Consider the following 18939-nt stretch of genomic DNA (forward strand, 5'->3'; position numbering starts at 1 on the left):
TAATCACAAAACTGTTTTTAAAGAACAAATCAAAAGCACCGAACAAACACAGGGGGCATCTGTCAGTGCGGGTCTGTCCAGCGCAGGCCGGGGCGTGAGTCCAGCCCCGACAGGAACCTGGGATTCCTGGCCCTGCCCTGCTCCACACAATGGCCCCCTGAATGAGAGGAACCAGGGGCCCGGCAGAGATAGGCCACTGTCAGGAACCAGGAACCGGCCACGGGACGGGCAGGGCCCTGGCCTCTGCCGGCCAGGATGTCGCTGCAGCGGGACTGCAGCGGCCAGATATCCCCCGTTCACACACTCTCACACCCACTGTGGCCGGGATGTTTTGCTCCTCAGGTAATTAAAGTCGGAAGCCTGGGGGGCTGGGGGTGGGGGGGGGGGGGGTGGGGGGTGGTGAGGGCATGCGTGCGAGAGGGGTGGGGGTGGTGGGGGTGGTGGGGGGCATGTTAAAGCCCTGACCCTTCTGTCCTGGCTCCCGAACGAGATCTTCTATCAGGCTTCCGCAAGCTTCGCCCGGGGCAACAACAAGCCAGCGGCACCGCCGGCACCAGCAGCAGCAGCCTCCGCAGCAGCAGCAGACCTCCGCTGGAGGAACACCCAACCGGACGCCGCAACTGCCCAGGATGAGGAGCGCCCTGCTGGGCCGTCAAGCCTGGAGCTAACCTCTCCGATAACAACCACACTGTCCTGGGGTCAGGTCCCAGCCCTCTTTCCCCCCCTCCTGAACCAGTGTACAGCTCCGGCGGAGTGTGTTCTCAGGTCAGTCTCCTTACATGTCGTAAGATCCCAGCTGGCTACGTTTGTAGCCTCTGAAACAATGACAGCAAGTCTTGTGAGTCAAAGCCCAGTGTGAACACACATCCAACTGTAAACAGGAACTGCTCAGGAAAGGCTGTGAGAAACTGAAAAGTCCTATGTGTGTGTGTGTGTGTGTGTGTGTGTGTGTGTGTGTGTGTTTGTGTGTGTTGTTGTTGTTGTTTCTCCTTTTTTTCTGTCTGCCTTATGTGATCTTTGTGATACCACTCACACACACACACACACACACACACACACACACACACACACACACACACACACACACACACACACACACACACACCCAAAACTGATGACACACGAGTCACCCAAGAACAGGGAGGTCACTTTTAAGGTTTCCTGTCCCTGAGAAAGAGCACGCCGCCTGCCCCCTCACTGCCTTCACGCCTGACTGGTGGGACCTGCTGCTGTTTCCATGGCGACAGGCAGTGCAGATGTGGCGTACAGCGTGCCACCACCAAAGTGCGGAGCTGTGGTGAGACCCCTCGACAATTCAGACCGAAGGACGGATTGAGATGCACCAACAAAAGAGGTGGATGGACAGCACATGGGGGCCAGCCACAAAGTGACGGAACAAGACTGAGCCAAGCAGACGAGAGACTAAATAAATCAATTCCGGGATGACAGGACAACAAAAACGGCTGATAAATCCTTAAATGAAGTGTGAGATTGTGCTGAAGTAGACAGAGTGGCCTCATGACTGTCTGTACAAATAAGACACAGTCTTGAGGCATGTGTGCTGAGCTAGCCTCAAGTCTCCTATCGTTACTGTCAGAATTCTACTCGAGCTCCATATCAAAAACACCACACACATGGGAAGAGAGGGAATGTGAGGAGCGGAGGAGAGAGGGAAGAAAAGGGAGAGCAGAGAGAAGGACAAAAAAAAAAAAAGTGCACACGGAGGAAGCAGTAGACTTTGTAACCCCTGTAATGGTCTCAAGGCTCAGGTTTCCTCAGCGCCAGCCCAGCTGTGGAGGGGGTACTGGGGGGGTGCCGTAGTCTCGGCCCAAAGACAATAATGGGCTGAGGCTGAAGAGCCAAATGCTTTACACACACACACACATAGATGCACACACACACACACACACACACACACACACACACACACACACACACACACACACACACACACATCCCTGGGAGTTCTGAGAAATCCCCTTCTGTACATCAATACCACGGGGTAAAATTCATGCACAAAGCGCATGCACTTCTGCATACGCATACCTGATCTCTCACACACGTACTCACACACCCACCCACCCCACACATACACACACACACATACACACACACACACACAAACCCACGCACACACATACAGTACACATACACGTACACAGACGCACACACACACGAACCTACGCACACACATACACATACTCATACACCCACCCACCCCACACACACGCATACACACACGCACACAAACCCACGCACATGCACACATACACACACATACACACACACACACACACACATTGATGGTAAACAGCGACAGCCTCACAGATGGTTAGCACATAACGTTGTTGTGATTTCACATAAACACAATGGTAATTCCTTGATGAAAGGAAACAATAAAACACTGTTAAAAGCAGAGAGAGAGAGAGGAGCGGCGCGTTCCCGTTCCCATGTGCGTCAGATGGCTCCGCTTCCTCCTCTCCGCTGGACTCCAGATCCACAGCAATCAAAAGCAGACATGTCATGTTCCAGCACAGAGACAAGCAGGGGTCACACAACCAGCACTTTAAGAAGGGGGGGGGGGGGGGGGGGCGGGGGGGGGAGCCGCACCAAGACACGGAATACCTTCCGATGGAATAAACATCCTGGACATCAATCAATATCAAGAGTGCATTTCAGTTTATATCAGGCGGAATTGATTAAATGCGGTTTCGGGGGGTGGGGGGGTGGGTGGGAAGCTGGAGAAATCCACACTCTCTGGTGCTGAGGACAGAATAGCCATGTGGGCCACAGGCAACCTTCCAGCCGAGCTTTGCTGTCGGTCAGACACGGCCAATGAACCCTCTGACACTGCCGTTACATGTCATCATTTTCTTGTTTACTTCGTTTCTCTCCAAACAACCCCCTGTTGTTCAGTCGTGTTTTTCGGCACGAGTTCTGATCGCACTGTGGCACAAGCCCAGGTAGTAATCTTACAAATCTATCACATGCAGCCCCCTAAAAATGACAGTGAACTGCTGTTTAAACGGGATCTGTCCCTTTAGACGGCACACACCATGTGTCTTTTCCATTCTTCCTCCCTCCTCCTCCTCACTCAGCCTCTCCTCCTCTGGACTCTGTGCCCTTGGCCTTTGTTTGTTTTTTAGCTTTTGAAAAAAATCTGATAATCTGATTCTGGATCAGTTCAGTTCAGCAGTTCTTGCACTTTCTCTCTCTCCTTCTCCTGCCATCACATCCTCAATGGTCCTTTTCTTTATGCTCTTTACTCTTCCTGTCTTTCTACCATTCATTTTCTTCCAGTGACTCCTGCCTGTCTTCTTTTTTTCCCTTTCCTTCTCTGTGATTACTGACTCTCCCTTTCCATGCCTTTGTCAGATCCTTCTCCTCCACCCCTGGCTTCCTCCGCCCCGTCCTCCTCACGTCGTGTTGGCTGCAGCTGGCCTGGTTCCCTCTCCATCGCTCTCTCCTGACTAACAGTGCAGGACGTCGGCTGACCCCACCCTGCCGCTCCACTAAACGTTATTTTTTCCCTCCGTGATCTCCACGCGGTCCATTCTGTCATGGGGTCTCTTCTCATCATTTGTCTCTTTATGTCTCTGAACAGGTGTGCTGTGAGGTGTCTGATTCTCTCTCTCTCTCTCTCTCTCTCTCTCTCTCTCTTGTGATCCTCTCATCCCTCGCTTCTCCGTCACTCTCCGAGCCCACAACAGCCTTCTGTCCAGTCCACTGGACCCATCCTGGTGGATCCCGGATCCATTTGTGTGGTGACCAGACCGCTCGCCCACTCTCCTTGCCCACTCCTCTCTGACTCTCCTCTACGAGTTCCTTAATCCGCCGAAAGCCATCATTTCATTACCATCTCATCATGTCATTCTGATTCGTCATAGAAACAAACCCTGCTCTCTTTTTTCCTTTGCCAGTGCACAGACGGGGCCTCTTAGAGTTGCTTTTTTTTGTTCTCTCGCTCCTTCTTCTGAATGCAGCTAAATAATTGAAAACAAGTGTGAGGCTTTGCCAGACTGTACACTCCCTTTCATATGTTAATTACTGACAAACAGTTTGTTTTGAATAAAGGCATTTCTTAGCTTCCCTCTTCCCCCTCTCCAATGCAACCCCCCCCCCCCCCCACACACACACACACACACACACACACACACTCAAACCCCCTGGGGGTGGTGGGGGAAAGGGGGGGGGGGTTGTTCGGTGTAGTGCCAGTCACAGATAAGCCCAACTCAGTATTTCACTCCCATGCGAGTGCCCAGGGCTCGAAGTGGCGGTGCACGAGGGGTCCTTTTTAAAGTGTCATTTCTGGCACGAGGTTGGCAGCGGGGCTGGGGCCGAGGCCAACGCAGCCTTTAATAACGGCACTCTGCTCCACATAGTTATGTCTCTTCAATCTTTAATCAGCCGTTGACTTTTCCTTTTCCCCCTGTCGTTAAAAGCAATAGCCCGGGGCCGTGCGCGACAAATGCATTTGTCTCTCTGGCAACGAGGCCCGGGAAGGCTACCAGCAACAGTGAGGCGACCTCCGCCGTGTTTGTAAGTGACGTGTGGCATCCCCGTGCACCTGGTTACCGAGGAGGACAGGAACTCGCCGAGTCCCAGCAACATCTGTCGGCAATGTGCGCCATCCGTCAACAGGATATCTTTGACAGTTTCATAATAAAAAAGCTGCATGAAATGGACTGAAGTAAATTATCTCAGTTTATGAGAGCCAGTGGTCATTATTTTATGTTGTTGTGAGTTGGAGACTGATTCGATTCTAAAAGTAGGGTCATGGAGAGCTGTTCAAAGCTTTAATAGGATAAGTGCGTTGATGGTTTGATGGTTAGATGAGGTTCTTTGTGTTTTATAGGAAAAGTATTCAGATCAACTTTAGCAAGAAAACATTGCATTGTCAGCATTGTCATTAGTTAGCCTACTGAGTATATATAATTTCTTTTTAAGGTTGTGACCTGATATTTTTTGGGATCACATGACCGAGCCATCCTTGAGTGGATTTTATTTTGTAGATTTACTGCTCCAAACAGTCCTAACAGTCGATCTCAGCTGTATGTGCCTGAGCAGAGACTCTGAACTGAGCTGACATACATAACCAGTTCTGTGTAACGTACACCAAATGTTGAAGCTATAGTATAGACTTGGTCCTGTTGTTGCTCTTGGTAGTGCTCTCCATTCCTGTGATAGTTTTGAGTCTTTCAAGAGGGGTCTAAAGGCATATCTGTTCAACATGCACTTAGTTTATTAAGCGTTTCTTATGCGTTACGTTTTGTATATTATAGTTTTTGTTTATTTTCATTAGGCTATTGATTGAATTGACACTGTTGTTTATTATTGCTGCTCTAATTGGTGTAGTCCTACCAACTTTTTAAATAGTTTACTGTTAAATGTAACTATTGTTTTGCTGTTATTTGTATGTTGCTTTGGACAAAAGCGTCTGGTAAATACCATAACCATAATGCAGATTTTTTGATGTGCTATACAGTGGTACACAGGTGATGCACGGCGGCTCCAGGCAGATGCTGTGCTAAGCGAAGCGGCGCGTCTCCGCTGGGAGGAAGTGTTTCATAGCTCAGAATAAAACCGTAATGAGCCCCTAATCCCCAGCTCACCACAACACAGCCACTCTTCTGGAGCCGTTACCGCCATTACACCTAGGCTACCAATCAAAGGCAAAATAATCAACTAAAACATGCAAACAAGCACGTGCCCACACAAGTACATGCACACGCACGCACACACACACACACACACACACACGTGCACACACACACACACACACACACAACCAGGGTACCACATGTAATTTTTGAAATATGTACAATGTGCCTTCCTGGATTTAGACTGGCAGCATCTCCCATATGGCGCTGGGAGACGAGGGGGCAGTGGGGCGGAGAGAAAATGAGAGAGAGAGGGGGAGAGAGAGAAAGAGAGAGAGGGAGGGGGGAGAGAGAGAGACAGAGAAAAAGAGTGAGAAAGAGAGAAAGAGAGAGAATGCTTAAATTCGCAAACATAAAATTGCAGCTGCGCCATTATATTCGATCCCTCCGCAGCTGTGAATTATTATGTGGACAATTTAATACTGCCAAAAAGGAAATAGCAGATTAAGATCATATCTTTGCGACGCTGCCAAAGTGTGCGCACGTTCCTCGGCACGGGCCTCTGAGGAGGCGAGCAGCGAGCTACAAATGCATCTCTCCGCTTCGGCACCAAAAAAAGAGAGCTAGAGAGACAGATGAGTGAAAACACGAGCTCTCTGTCTATCTTTTTCTCTTTCTCTCTCTCACTTTCTCCTTCTCTCTCTCACACTCTCTTTCACACATGCACAGGGACACACATGATAAAGACTTACACACAAACACACACACACACACACACACCACAGACAAGTGATCCCATTTCCGAGGTGTAGGTGGTGGATATGGTCCATGAGAGTGCTGCTTGCTCCAGGCAGAGTGACCGCTCCTCTCCCAGGTTTTCGAGGAGCACCCTTGAACTCTCGGGGAGGCTGCAATTTGTCCAGTCGCCAGGGTAACATTAAAACCAGACCGAGAATTCTTTACAGTTATGGAAAAAGTGAGGAGAAGATTGAGAGAGAAGAAACACATTCTCTCTCTCTCTCTCTCTCCCTCTCTCTCTCTCTCCCTCTCTCTCTCTCTCCCCAAAACCAACCAGAAAACGTATTACATTTTCTGAACGGTATGGAGTAATGGCTAGCATATGTGAATATCTGCACTGTGAGTGGTAGTCAAGGCTAACCTAATAGTATGAGAAGAACTGGGAACCCTTGTCATATAAAGGATACTTGTTACTGAAGTATGGCGCACAAAACCAGATGTTGATAAAGAGACATAAAAACAGATGGAAAAGACATTACTGGCACACACAAAACGTCCCAAAACAACTTAAAACATTTCTGACCTTATAAGGCGAGATAGATTTACACGCTCTGCCATTTTACTGCTTGGAGACCCTAGCCTGGTTCTGTGTATGGTCTTAATATTGCCATAGCTAAATTGCTGGTCACAATCTGCAGATATTTGAAACACTGGCAGCGCAGTGTGTTTTGAAATAAATAAATCAGGATTAGACCAGCGTGGCATGAAATCCCACATGGTTTCAGCGCGAGTGCCAGCCTGAGGGAGCCGGGCCAAACCCCGGCCATCGACCCCGCAACGGAAGCCTGGTCAAGAACGACCGGGCGAGCACTGATATCGAGCGGGTATCCTCTCGACTGGGGTCACGGCGGACCTGCAGCGTGCAAAACCAGATGCTGTCATCTGCTGTAAAATGTCATGTGGTTCCTGGAAAAGCAGCGACAGCAAGAACATTGAAAAACAGAAAAATCCACTTAAAAATACTGACCACAAATTCAGCAGTGGCCACTCTTTACACTGAGCTTAAATTGTCAGCAGACAGAGGCACGGTCCAGTGTGTAGACCACAAAACATAACATAACACCTCTGAGTACAGTGAGCATGAATGGCCAGTGAGAGTGAATGGACAGTTTAACATGAGCTGCCCATTGAGTGGACACTCAAGACAGCCCACTTGGCAGACAGCAAATCAGGCCTTGGGCAGCTGTTTTACACTTTCCGAAGGTTAATGATACACTAATCCCCCGCGCCGGATCGAACCGGGCATGGATCGCTCGCTGTCTGCCGGCCTCCCTTCCCATTTCAGAGCCCATTGATTCCTAATGATCTGACCAACCACTCCACACGCCACGCTACTACAGCCTTCATCAAACATAACAGCAGCCCTATCTCCCATCACCTACTGTAATCACTTCTCCCACACTCCTCTCAGCTTACAGCCCAACTCCAGCGCACACAAAAAAGAAAAAAAATATTTCATGTCGATTTCTCTGTGTTGTGTTTTTTTCTGGGGTTTTTTTTGCTAGCGACTGGTGAGTGTGTAGGAGGGGAGCAGTGTAATGTCTATGGCGGGTCACGGCGGTTGACACCATCTTGTTTATGTTCGCGCAGGGCCCAGTCCCAGGAGCCGCCTGGTGACACAGTGGCCGGGGAGGAAGTCCTGACCATTTAGGAACGGTTCCCGACAGGCGCGAATTCCTTCCCAGCGATTTAAAAAAAGCACCCTGTTCCCCCGTAAACAGGATTTGGAGACGCTCACTGCAGCGTTACATCCACGCACACACACACACACACACACACACACACGCACACACACCCCTCTATAAAACCCCATATTGTGGTCTCATAAGGGGAGTCCAAGTATTCATCAATACCGTTTCCCATCATCTCTCTGGAGATCTGTCTAGGGTGTGTGAGCAAGGGAAATATGGGCATCTTCTACACAGAATAATTATCTTGTTTGGAGGGTGTGCTCAAGATCATTTTTCCCAGTCTTTTTTTGGAGTCAGCTGTGTTAAAGTGGAGCCTTTAGTCTCTTTGCCAGTGAGCAGTAACACAGAGAGATAATGTTAACCGATTCAGCCAGCCACCATTCACGCACAGGCTACAAACACTTAGTGTGCTGCAGGGGTGCTCTCTATGGTTCACGCTATTCAGCAATAACAACAGCACAGATGAGACAGCACTTTAACAAAATGCCTCTTTTATTTGTACCTGTATTGAGATCAGGAGGCTCTCCCCCTCCTCTTGCGGGCTAACCCCCCCCCCCCCCACTTTTGTTCCCCCCCCACCACACAAACACACACACACACACACACACACACAACCCCCCTCTCCATCCCCCTCCTTCTCTCTCCCCCGCTCGCCTTTGCCACTTTTTGCTGTTTTATGAATTGCGGCTCATAGAAATAACTGACGCTGGGCATTTATCTTCGGATCGCCTGCTGATCATACTGCAACAACGCAATCTAGCAGCGCGCCACAGCGCAGCCTCAGCCACAGCGCTATTGTCCCACCGCCGTGCCTGTGACACTAACTGCCCACAGCAGGGAGCCCATGGCACCCACAGCGCCTTGTAAACCAGCAAAGAAAGACACAAGGAGAGAGACAGAGAGAGAGAGAGAGAGAGAGAGAGAGAAGAAACACGAAGGAAGAGAAAAAAGAGAAATGACAAAAGGTGGGAGACACACAAACATGCCGCTAAACTGGCGCTGCATTCGCTTGCGTTATTGGAGAGCATATAGACATCTGGTTTGAATGGCAGACTTCCATCATGCCATCTTTCTTACCTCACAGCTCGTTTCAGAAATCATCTCCTAATGAGACATTCTGATGACACCAAGCTTTGGGCTCCTGTGAGATTTAGGGTTGAGCCTGGCAATAAGAATAATTACATCTCTCCATTTTGCTCTCTCCCTCCCTCCCTCCCTTTCTCTCTCTCTCCCTCCCTCCCTCTCTCTCTCCCTCTCTCTCTCTCTCTCTCTCTCTCTCTCTCTCTCTCTCTTTCTTCGTCTGGCTCTGAAGTTGTAATTGACTGAACATGTCAATAAGTGAAGTGAAAACACAGAGGCCTGCTGTCTGTGATTATTGATCCGCAGCTTGAGAAGTGGTTGGGCCGCACAGCTCAAAACAAATCTTAATTACACTCCTCTTTTACTGGGCCTCCGAGGCGCCACTTCAGCGGGTGCCCTTTTCACAAAAACATATCAAAAATCCATAAATCAAAACTAATGAGAGGGAACGGCTCCATAAATCAAAAGCGCCGCGGATGGACCAGGCAGTGGTGCTTCTCGTGGAAGTGCTGTTGACTCTCATTAGGTGTTGCTGAGGGGAGCGCGCATGATAAATCCCATCGAAAGAGGTTGCGGAGGGAAAGAAACGCTGCTTTTTTGTCTTCGCATGGTGAATATGCTCACAGGGGGACCCATTCGCTGCTGATACGGAAAAAGCACAAGACGCCCGTGACGATGTTTATTTTGTTTGTTCTGCACTTATATGTTTTGAAAAAACAAACGGAGATGAATTATGTGAACGTCTCGGCACAGCAGGCTTTGCAGCTTTCTTGTTCGCACCGACGGCTAGAAAAGAAATAAAAGTAATCGCTCTTTATTGAAAGGTTTTATGGACTCCCCGCTGGCTGCCCAGTCCATCAGTTAGCCATCAGCAGCTCATAAAGAGAAGAAAAACCCTAATCAAGCCATTACACAGCTCACATTCCCGTCAATCAAGTCCTTTAGTCGCGTACGGCTGCATTCAGCGTCAACCTCCGACGGACGGACGAGCTCCGCTCACCTTCCCTCTGGCCCCCAGCCACCCAGGATCCACACACACACACACACACACACACACACACACACACACACACGCACACACACACATACAGACACACACACACACACACACACACACACACATACACACACACACACACACACACACACGCAACCCAATCACAGATAACATTGTGCTAATCTCCCACTCCCAGGGGCCGCGGAGGTTGCCAAGCCCAGAGATAGGACCTGCCGCTCGGCCAGCTCACGGACCCGAGTGCTGCCCCAGCGGACCCGCTCCTCCAAACAGTAAGTTCACCTTTCCCATCGTCAGCCATCTCTCCATCTCTCTCTCTCTCTCTTCAACAGTCCCTGCCCATGCCTGGCACTCCTCCCTGCAAGCCTCTATCTCTCCCTCTCCCTGCCTCTCTATCCCTCGCTTCCTCCTTTCGCCCCCGAAAACACACTCGCCACCCCGAATCTTTTTACCCTTTTACAGCTAATCTTTAAATGTAAATTCTGTGACAGGAAAATAGAGGAGGCGCGAGATAACAGGTTACATCTTCACTCCTGTGCCGTTATCTCGTTCTGCATCACTGAAAAGCACCTATTCAATAAGATTACCTTCTGGCAGAGAGCACGGTGACACACACCGCGGCTTTGTATTCATTAAACACACATCCCCGGCTTATCTGAAATAAAAAAAAAGGGGGCTTGTCTGGATGGCACATTGTGTGTGTGTCTGAGGGGAAGGCAATGTGCATTAGGGCGATTACAATATCAGCCGGGTCCAGATGGAGGCAGGAAAATAAACAGAGAGAGAGAGGGAGAGAGAGAGAGAGAGGGAGGGAAGGAGGGAGGGAGGGGCTGCCTCTACGGGTGTGTGTTTGTGTGTGTGTGTGTGTGTGTGTGTGTGTGTGTGTGTGTGCTAGTGTGCAGAGGCACTAAATCAAGACAATGTGTGTCTGTGCTAGCACCCGTGAGTGTGTGTGTGTGTGTGTGTGTGTGTGTGTGTGTGTCTGTGTCTGTGTACGTGTGTGTGTATACACACACAAGTGTATGTGTGCGTGTACGACAGTAAGAGAAATGGGGAGAGAAAGAGAAGTTAATTGGTGACTCAATCCAGCGTTTAATGGAAAGGGACAGAGAGAAGGGGAGAGACTCAAGCACACAGACTGGAGAGGAGAAGCAGGACACACACACACACACACACACACACACACACACACACACACACACAGAACACCTGTCAGCTGGGCCAGAGGGCGATAGCTTGGGCCAAAAAATCTCCCGCCCAACGCTGCGCTCCTCTCAGCCAGAGAAATATAAACCAGTCTACATGGACTGCCTGGATGCTAAACAATAAAAGCTCTAGACTCCAAGGCCAATACTGCACACAACAAAGCCAGAGTATCTATTCTAAAAAAGATAAACATCTTAAGTAATATGATGTGGCATATCCATGGTCCAATTTCAACATATTCATTTCATAAAAAAATATCTGTCAAAATGTATCTACACAGTTATTCTATTAAGAGTAGTCTTTGTTTCACTTATATTCTACATAAAAGTCCAATAAAATATTGCATGTTGTGTTAAATATTTCCCTTACATTGTAGTAGGCCTTGTAAATTCCGATGTCATAATGCAATAAAAGTCACTCATCCCCTCCTTGGACATTATACTTTCATGGGCAATGAAATTCAATAACCATCCAGTGAAACTCCTCTCCCTGATAAATTTGTGGCCGTCAATGCCCTCTATCGATTTAAAACATGGATTCTTGGAGAGGGAAGGAGGGGGGGTCATCAATAATTCATCTCCTACCCTCCACTACAACTGATGTCAAAGAGAATCAGTCGCTCTCACAAAGAGAAGTTGTGTGTGTGTGTGTGTGTGTGTGTGTGTGTGTGTGTGGGTGGAGGGGGGCGGGGGTAGATATGTGGGGAGGGTTCTGCACAAAGCTCAACGAATCCACGCTGGTCTTAAAGCATTTGGGAGGGGAGGGGGGAAAATGTGTCAGCATGTCTTTTTGAACAAGACCCTTGAAGAATACAATGCGCCTGCCGCATTAAAAACTGCCCAGCTGTGTGAAGCTCCACATGAAAATACCATTAGACATCGTCAGCGACGTGTACAGCCGGGCTGACTTTAAAAATCACAAAAATAAATAATCACATGTAATCACTTCACTACCGAACATATTTATAGAATAAAATGGTTGTTTATAATTGCATATGCCTTGGAGTGCTCCCACAAATAACCTTAGGTCATGTGTAATCACATGAGAACCTGACTGAGACTGTTGACACTTGCAACCCCAAATACTAATAATATGAACTCTGCTGAAATGACTACAGGCTTGAAATACACGTCAGAATGAAATGTCAGTGAGATTACACTTCTCTGAAAAAAGCAAAAACAACTGCATTTTTCTCACTAGATGAGAACACTAAAAATAAATGTACAAATTCCTGTTAAATCAGGCTACATTCTAGTGCACAGTAAGTAATGGGAACTGTTGATGACTTGTGCAAGAGTTTAACACTCCAATGTCATCTCTAATGAAGTACGATATAGGCTCCATGCTGCACTGATAGCACACTTGGCGTTTGTCCAAAAGCCTGCAGTTTATCATCGCAAAAAGGCATGGCAATTATTCCATGGCATATGTTTTCATGTTTTTTTTGTAAGTAAGGTGAGTGAGAGAGCCAACTTCTTTCAAACACAAGAAAAGAAGATAACAGTCCTCTGCCTCTGCCAATCTAAATGGATCTGCTTATCAATCCCTAATAGATTTGTAAGTAGATAATACAAATGGATATCTAAGAGATAAGACAGCTTAGCTGCTGCAGAATGTTTTTCTGTTTAGGTGCATAACCCAGGTATGGAAGGATATGGCCAGTATCTGTACGTGCACACCAAAGAGAGAGAGAGAGAGACAAAGAGAGAGAGACAGAGAGAGAGAGAGAGAGAGAGAGAGAGACAGAGAGAGACAGAGAGAGAGACAGAGAGAGAGAGAGAGAGAGAGACAAAGAGAGAGAGACAGAGATAGAGAGAGACAGAGAGAGAGAGACAGAGAGAGAGAGAGAGAGAGAGAGAGAGAGAGACAGAGAGAGACAGAGAGAGAGAGTCCAGAAATATCAAAGTGTTTTGTGTGAATTGGAGAGAGAGAGGCAAAATACAGGTTGTCTCCTTTTCATTAGCGTGTGGCCGTGTCTGGTTTCATGTGTTTGACCTACAGCGAGTGGGGCTGAGGGGGGAACAGGTGTGCGGATGGCAGGCGGGTGGGCAGGTTGGCGGCTGGTGCCTCGGAGCCGGTGGCTGTGCAGATGGCCTCTGCTCGTGGACGCGGTTTCCGCTGCCACCCCCTGCCATTGCGGCACAGCCTGATCTCGGCGCTGTTCAAACAGCCCCTTACTGATAACCCACACACACACACACACACACACACACACACCGCACTTCTCACTTACTACACTCTCACCTCCAGTCCCCCTGACTCCTGTTTGCCTTTAATTAAACTCCCTCTCTCTCTCTCTCTCTCTCTCTCTCTTTCTCTCTCTGTTACCTGTCACTTGCCAGAGAATAAAGGGAAGATGTTGTGAATAATGAAGTGATGACCTGTTAATGATGAAGGTCAGGTAAGAAAGTGCTCATACTGTCACTCACTCCTATTGTTCACTGCATGTGTTCACCAAATGTTCAATCCTATGACAACATCTCTATATGCATCTACTCAATTCATGTAAAAATATACAAAGTAGAACAAGGAGTAGGCTAATGCAAAACAATCTTATATCTAGGCTATTCAGACTATAACATGGGGGACTTGAATGGTTATTTGAGATTGGAACATCTGCAAGTCTAATGATGAAAACAATTGGTGTGAGAATGTTTTAAACAAACTTCAAGACCCTAAACATTCCACACAATACTCTGTTTATACAACGAGTTAAAATGATGAAACGCGTCGTATGGATTTTCCATGGAGATTTCTCTCCCTGGACTCCCTCATCCAAACCGTGAGAACCAGCATGTAGTGTAGAACCCACTAACCTCCCCAATGTGGGTGATGCTTTTTTCGGATGAAAAGACGCGGATTGCCACTAAGGACAAGTTCCCACAGAGAAAATAAAAATCGACCCTTTAATTTCAACTTAAAGCCGGCCAAAAAAAAATCCCATTTCAACTTTCAGAACTGCACTTCAGCGTCACGTGAGGCTTTGGCTCTGACAAAGTCGCAGCGGGTGTAAGAAATAAACATCAGGACGGATTGGAGAGATGCGTTTGACAATTGTGACTGGTTAGGGGGGTCAAATGCAAAGCCCTCCTGCAAGATGCTAACCTTTCAAAAACGCCCAACTCCAAGGCGACAGAGGGAGAGTGCTGGGCGCTCTTATCCTTGAATGAAACGGGTACTACAGAGAGGCTGTCAGTTGATGTGCACCTCTTCTGGAAGGGGTAAAATCAGATTTGACAGATCGGCACCGGGTGAAAAAGAGGGAGTGCAGTGGCTAGCCAGGGTTCGCATGCCTATTAGTGCCTTGTCGACCCGTTACGGCAGCTACTTTAACAGTGAATGAATTAAAATAAGTCTTCCAGCATTCGAGGGACAGTTGACATGTATATTGTGACTGGGCTTTATTTAAAATAATTCAGATTGTGAGTCAAATGCGTTCATTACGCATTCAATAATAGAATTGCGAGGCCCATCCCAGCTTTCTCTAAGGGCCAGACCAATTAGTTTAATGTTACACAACATTCCAAACAATTTAAAATATATTATGAATAAGAGCCCAAGTTGCGACATCATTTACTTGGCGGACAGGTATTGCAATTTGGTGTCCATTGACTTGATCAGACAGGGGACACATATCTTCCGCATATTTAAACAACATTACCAATAAAGTGTATGGACATTATTGTTGGAGTACACAATAAATACTGAACATTCTCTGATTAATAATTATCAGAGCACAGAATTAACAAACCAATTTAACGAACAGCTCAGTCATTGGCCATACAAACTTTAACATGTGAATCGGAAGAGATATCCTACGTCGATTCACATGTTACCTATGCATACTACGTTTGCATTATTTTTGGAGAGGCACGATTTAAAAATATATTCCTCTTGCCTCGTCAACAACAGTTTTACAGGAACAAAGCATGCCATTTCGATACGCGACAAGCCAACTCATACATTCATGTTAATCCAATCAAGACGACTAGGAAATTAGGTCTATATTTTCAACCCGTCAAAACCTGACACATTTTACCACAATATTTCTTCTCATGGCTAACAAAAATACATAGTATAGCCTTTGTGTGTACACACACATTTCCCTCTGTTTCTATCGCTTTCGGTACCTCAGTTAAGAGTAGGTTATTCAGTCACCTTAGATGTAGCTTATGCTTGCCATAGAAAGTACAAAAAACATGCATCTTACAAACAACGAGACATCATTATCTGAGACCGTGAAAAGGGTGTATTTAGACAAATGGGAAGAAGGTGGATTGCACTTACACTGAAAAGAGGCAGAAATGCCCACCATGCGTTACGGTGATGTGAAGGCAAAATAAATCTCCTGTCTTCGACTCGGATCGTTGGAACGATGAATTGTTTCGCAGTCCTGTCGATATAAGTCCAATAAGTTGTTTTTCTATCAGTCCAACTCCAAAGCAAACAGTCAGAGTGACGATGGGACCAAGAATTTCGCTGTCAATAGTGTGAACCGATCGGCTATCTGGGATGGACGAGCGAGTGGAACCAAAGCGCACTGGATGCTGCTGTTGAGAGATATCTCCAGTCCACGGCCGTAGCCCACTACCAATTTTCAGTTAATTTTGACGTTTCATCTGTGCTATTCAAAATGCGTTGTATTTCCGCACTAGCTGAATTTTTAAAAATGCATGTCGCTTTGGTCAAATTTGGGAAATACACACGAATGTCAGCGGTGAGTGCTTCCGATCTTCGAGCGATGTCTCCGGAGTGAGAGTGGTACTTTGCCTGTAGTCGGCAAGCGTCGAGAAACCCAGGTGCGGAGTAGGCGGGATGGAGCCGGTGGGAGGCGACTGAGACAGCTAGCATCTGGGTCTTCAGCAGGTCTGAAGGGGTCAAGCCAGTAAACTGCAGCTACAACGGACTGTTACCAAAACCAAAAGCTTTTGTACGGGCGTACACCGTCTCGTGAGTTTGAGATGGACTGTTGGCTACACTGTCGAAGACGGCTCTGCGCTTATTCGCGACTAAGCAGCCAAATGAGGGAGGGAGGGTGTGTGTGTTCTATCTGTTTTGCTCTCTCTCTCTCTCTCTCTCTCTCTCTCTCTCTGAAACACGCAGGCTATCCTGCAGTAACCCAAGGCAAACACTTTCCCCTACCATCTGGAACTCATCTCGGCCTGCCAAGCCGGGGAGAGCAGCAGCTTGGTTTACAGGCGGATGATGATAACAGCTCTCTCTCTCTCATACACAGATGCCGCCCGGCTTCATATGTCTCACATTCGCATTCATTTAATTTCCACCTTTTACTTAAAGGTATTCGTAAAACAAATGTTCATGTAATTTCTTTCACTTTCTTCCACAACACGGAAGAAACATATACTGTAGGTTGCTGTATGCTGTTCACAAAGTGATGTTGTCTCTTACATGTAAATTATATTTATTTGTTGTTAGTGAGCAGTGTATCACAATCATTTACCAGTTTCTTCACGTTCTTGCTAATTGATTGCTATATTGTATCAGTAGAATCAACAGATTTTCTCAGAAGATAGCCTACTGGTGTTCTTTAATGAATAGCCTACACTTAATATTTGCAGGTATAGGCTACTGTACATTCTATAGGTTGAGACCTCTTAAAGGATACATTATGTTTTCTTTTTTTTCTAAGCAGACCTCATTGCTTTTAGCTACGTGATTGAGCTAATAAATCCACACATTCTATCCATCTTAACAATAGCTCCTGATTTACCTTCGATTACTTTTGTTACACCTTTGTGAGACAGACAGATGTAAGCAAACACACGTGTGCACACACATACAGTCTCTCTCTCTCTCTCTCTCTCTCTCTCTCTCTCACACACACACACACACACACACACACACACACACACACACTAGAGACAAATGTGGACCCCATGCAACACAGAACAGCAAAGTATGGCTCTGTACAGTGGAAGCACAAACAAATACAGCCACTGTTATCACAAGGACATCACTGACTTTGTTTGTGTCCCAGTGGGTGTGTACTTATCTGTGTGTGTGTGTGTGTGTGTGTGTGTGTATGTGTGTGTGCGTGAGTGTGTGTGTGTATATGTGTGTGTGTTTTGTGTGTGTTAAAGAAAAGCTCCTCATGACAATCAAATGAAAACATCTTGACACCGGAGGCTCTGGTCTGGGCGTTGAGGAAACCTGCAGGGGAAAGAGGCAGGGGCATGGGCGGCTGTCGTGTCCACTGATAACGGCCCCAAAGACCAGGAAACACACACAGGCTGTTTTGCTGGTGGGGTTCCTGGAAGTGGGCTGCCCTGGGTGATAGGCAGCTCACACACACACACACACACACACACACACACACACACACACACACACACACACACACACACACACACACACACACACACAGGATACCTCATCTCCAATCGGGGAAACATGCTGAGCCGACACACACATTCACACTCATTCACACCACACACATGCATGCACGCAAAAACACACACACACACACACACACACACAGCCGCACAGACTTCCTGTATTCCCCCACCTACTAAGCGGCCACCTGTGAGACGCGCTCTAACACAGATGCATGCTCTCTCTCTCTCGCTCTCTCTCTCACACACACACACACACACACACCCACACAAACACAGTTTTAAGACATTATCAGGAACACTCAGAGGGACCAAGAACGCACTGGCATCCCCAATGGAGTGTGTTGACTAAACAGCCCTAAATCCCCATTAGGACAATACCCCACTTGAGCCCTCACAAAGCCTTCAGAGTCCATTCTCTCTTAGCCTGGGGCACCTCCTCTCCACCAACAGCGTCAACATCCCCTCCAACAAGAGAGCAACCCTGCGGGAAAGCCTGGTGTCTTCCAGTATAAATAGATCAGCTATCCTGGGCTATGAACCCCATCTAGTCACATCCTGAACTCCAGTCTGGGGTTTTGCTTACACAACCTCTCACATATGAATCTTATTCGAATCTGACAAGCAATTTTGTTCATTTACACATAATGTGAATAATATCAATATGTAACAAAACAATACGTAAAGGCATAGCTTGTTGTAGTTTGAGATAGAAAACATTTTTGTTTTTGTTTAGCCTTTTAGGTTAAGTTCTGCAAGTTAGAAAATTGTTAGCTGGAAACTGAGAGTGAATGATAAGAGATAGCAAAGACTCAAAATGAATATGTTTCAAGTGAAAAGTCTGATGTCAAATCATCTCAAAAATGAATCTCACTTACAGGCATAATGCATCTCATGAGGATAATCCCAAAGACATGTCAGTAAAAATAAAATGACAAATATAAAAGTAACCTTACATGTGGTTACTCAAAAACAGCTTTAAGCTCATATCACTTTCCACAAAGCTAATAAGATGATCTGCGCATATACAAACTAGTAAAGCAACTGGGTGCTACTGCCCCCTAAAGACTCATTTGAATCACATTAAAAACTGAGATCAAGGCATCCCAACCTAAAAACCTGTTAATTAACTTGATCATTTGAAATGAAAATGTCCCTGTTATTACAGAAATTCATCCAGGGACAATTGTTTTTAT

General features: G+C 47.0%; 1 protein-coding gene across 5 annotated transcripts in view; it reads right to left on the reverse strand.

Moving 5' to 3' along the window:
• The window catches only part of runx1t1 (RUNX1 partner transcriptional co-repressor 1), a 57635-nt gene extending 41308 nt beyond the window's left edge, over positions 1-16327 (reverse strand). For 2 of the 5 annotated variants that reach the window (XM_076301423.1, XM_076301418.1), the window contains exon 1: positions 15678-16326. In XM_076301423.1, coding sequence (XP_076157538.1) covers positions 15678-15705 — 28 coding nt within the window. In that variant the 5' untranslated portion in view covers positions 15706-16326. Of the gene's footprint in view, positions 1-15677 lie in introns of all 5 variants that reach the window. The other 3 variants (XM_076301421.1, XM_076301422.1, XM_076301420.1) reach the window with 2 other exon arrangements.
• Positions 16328-18939: the final 2612 nt, after the last annotated feature.

This window comes from Alosa pseudoharengus, unplaced genomic scaffold, assembly GCF_046254945.1.
Source record: "Alosa pseudoharengus isolate Yale_2024_CS ecotype anadromous, Long Island Sound unplaced genomic scaffold, YU_APseudo_1.1 YU_APseudo_1.1_scf_23, whole genome shotgun sequence".
Lineage (NCBI taxonomy): Eukaryota > Metazoa > Chordata > Actinopteri > Clupeiformes > Clupeidae > Alosa > Alosa pseudoharengus.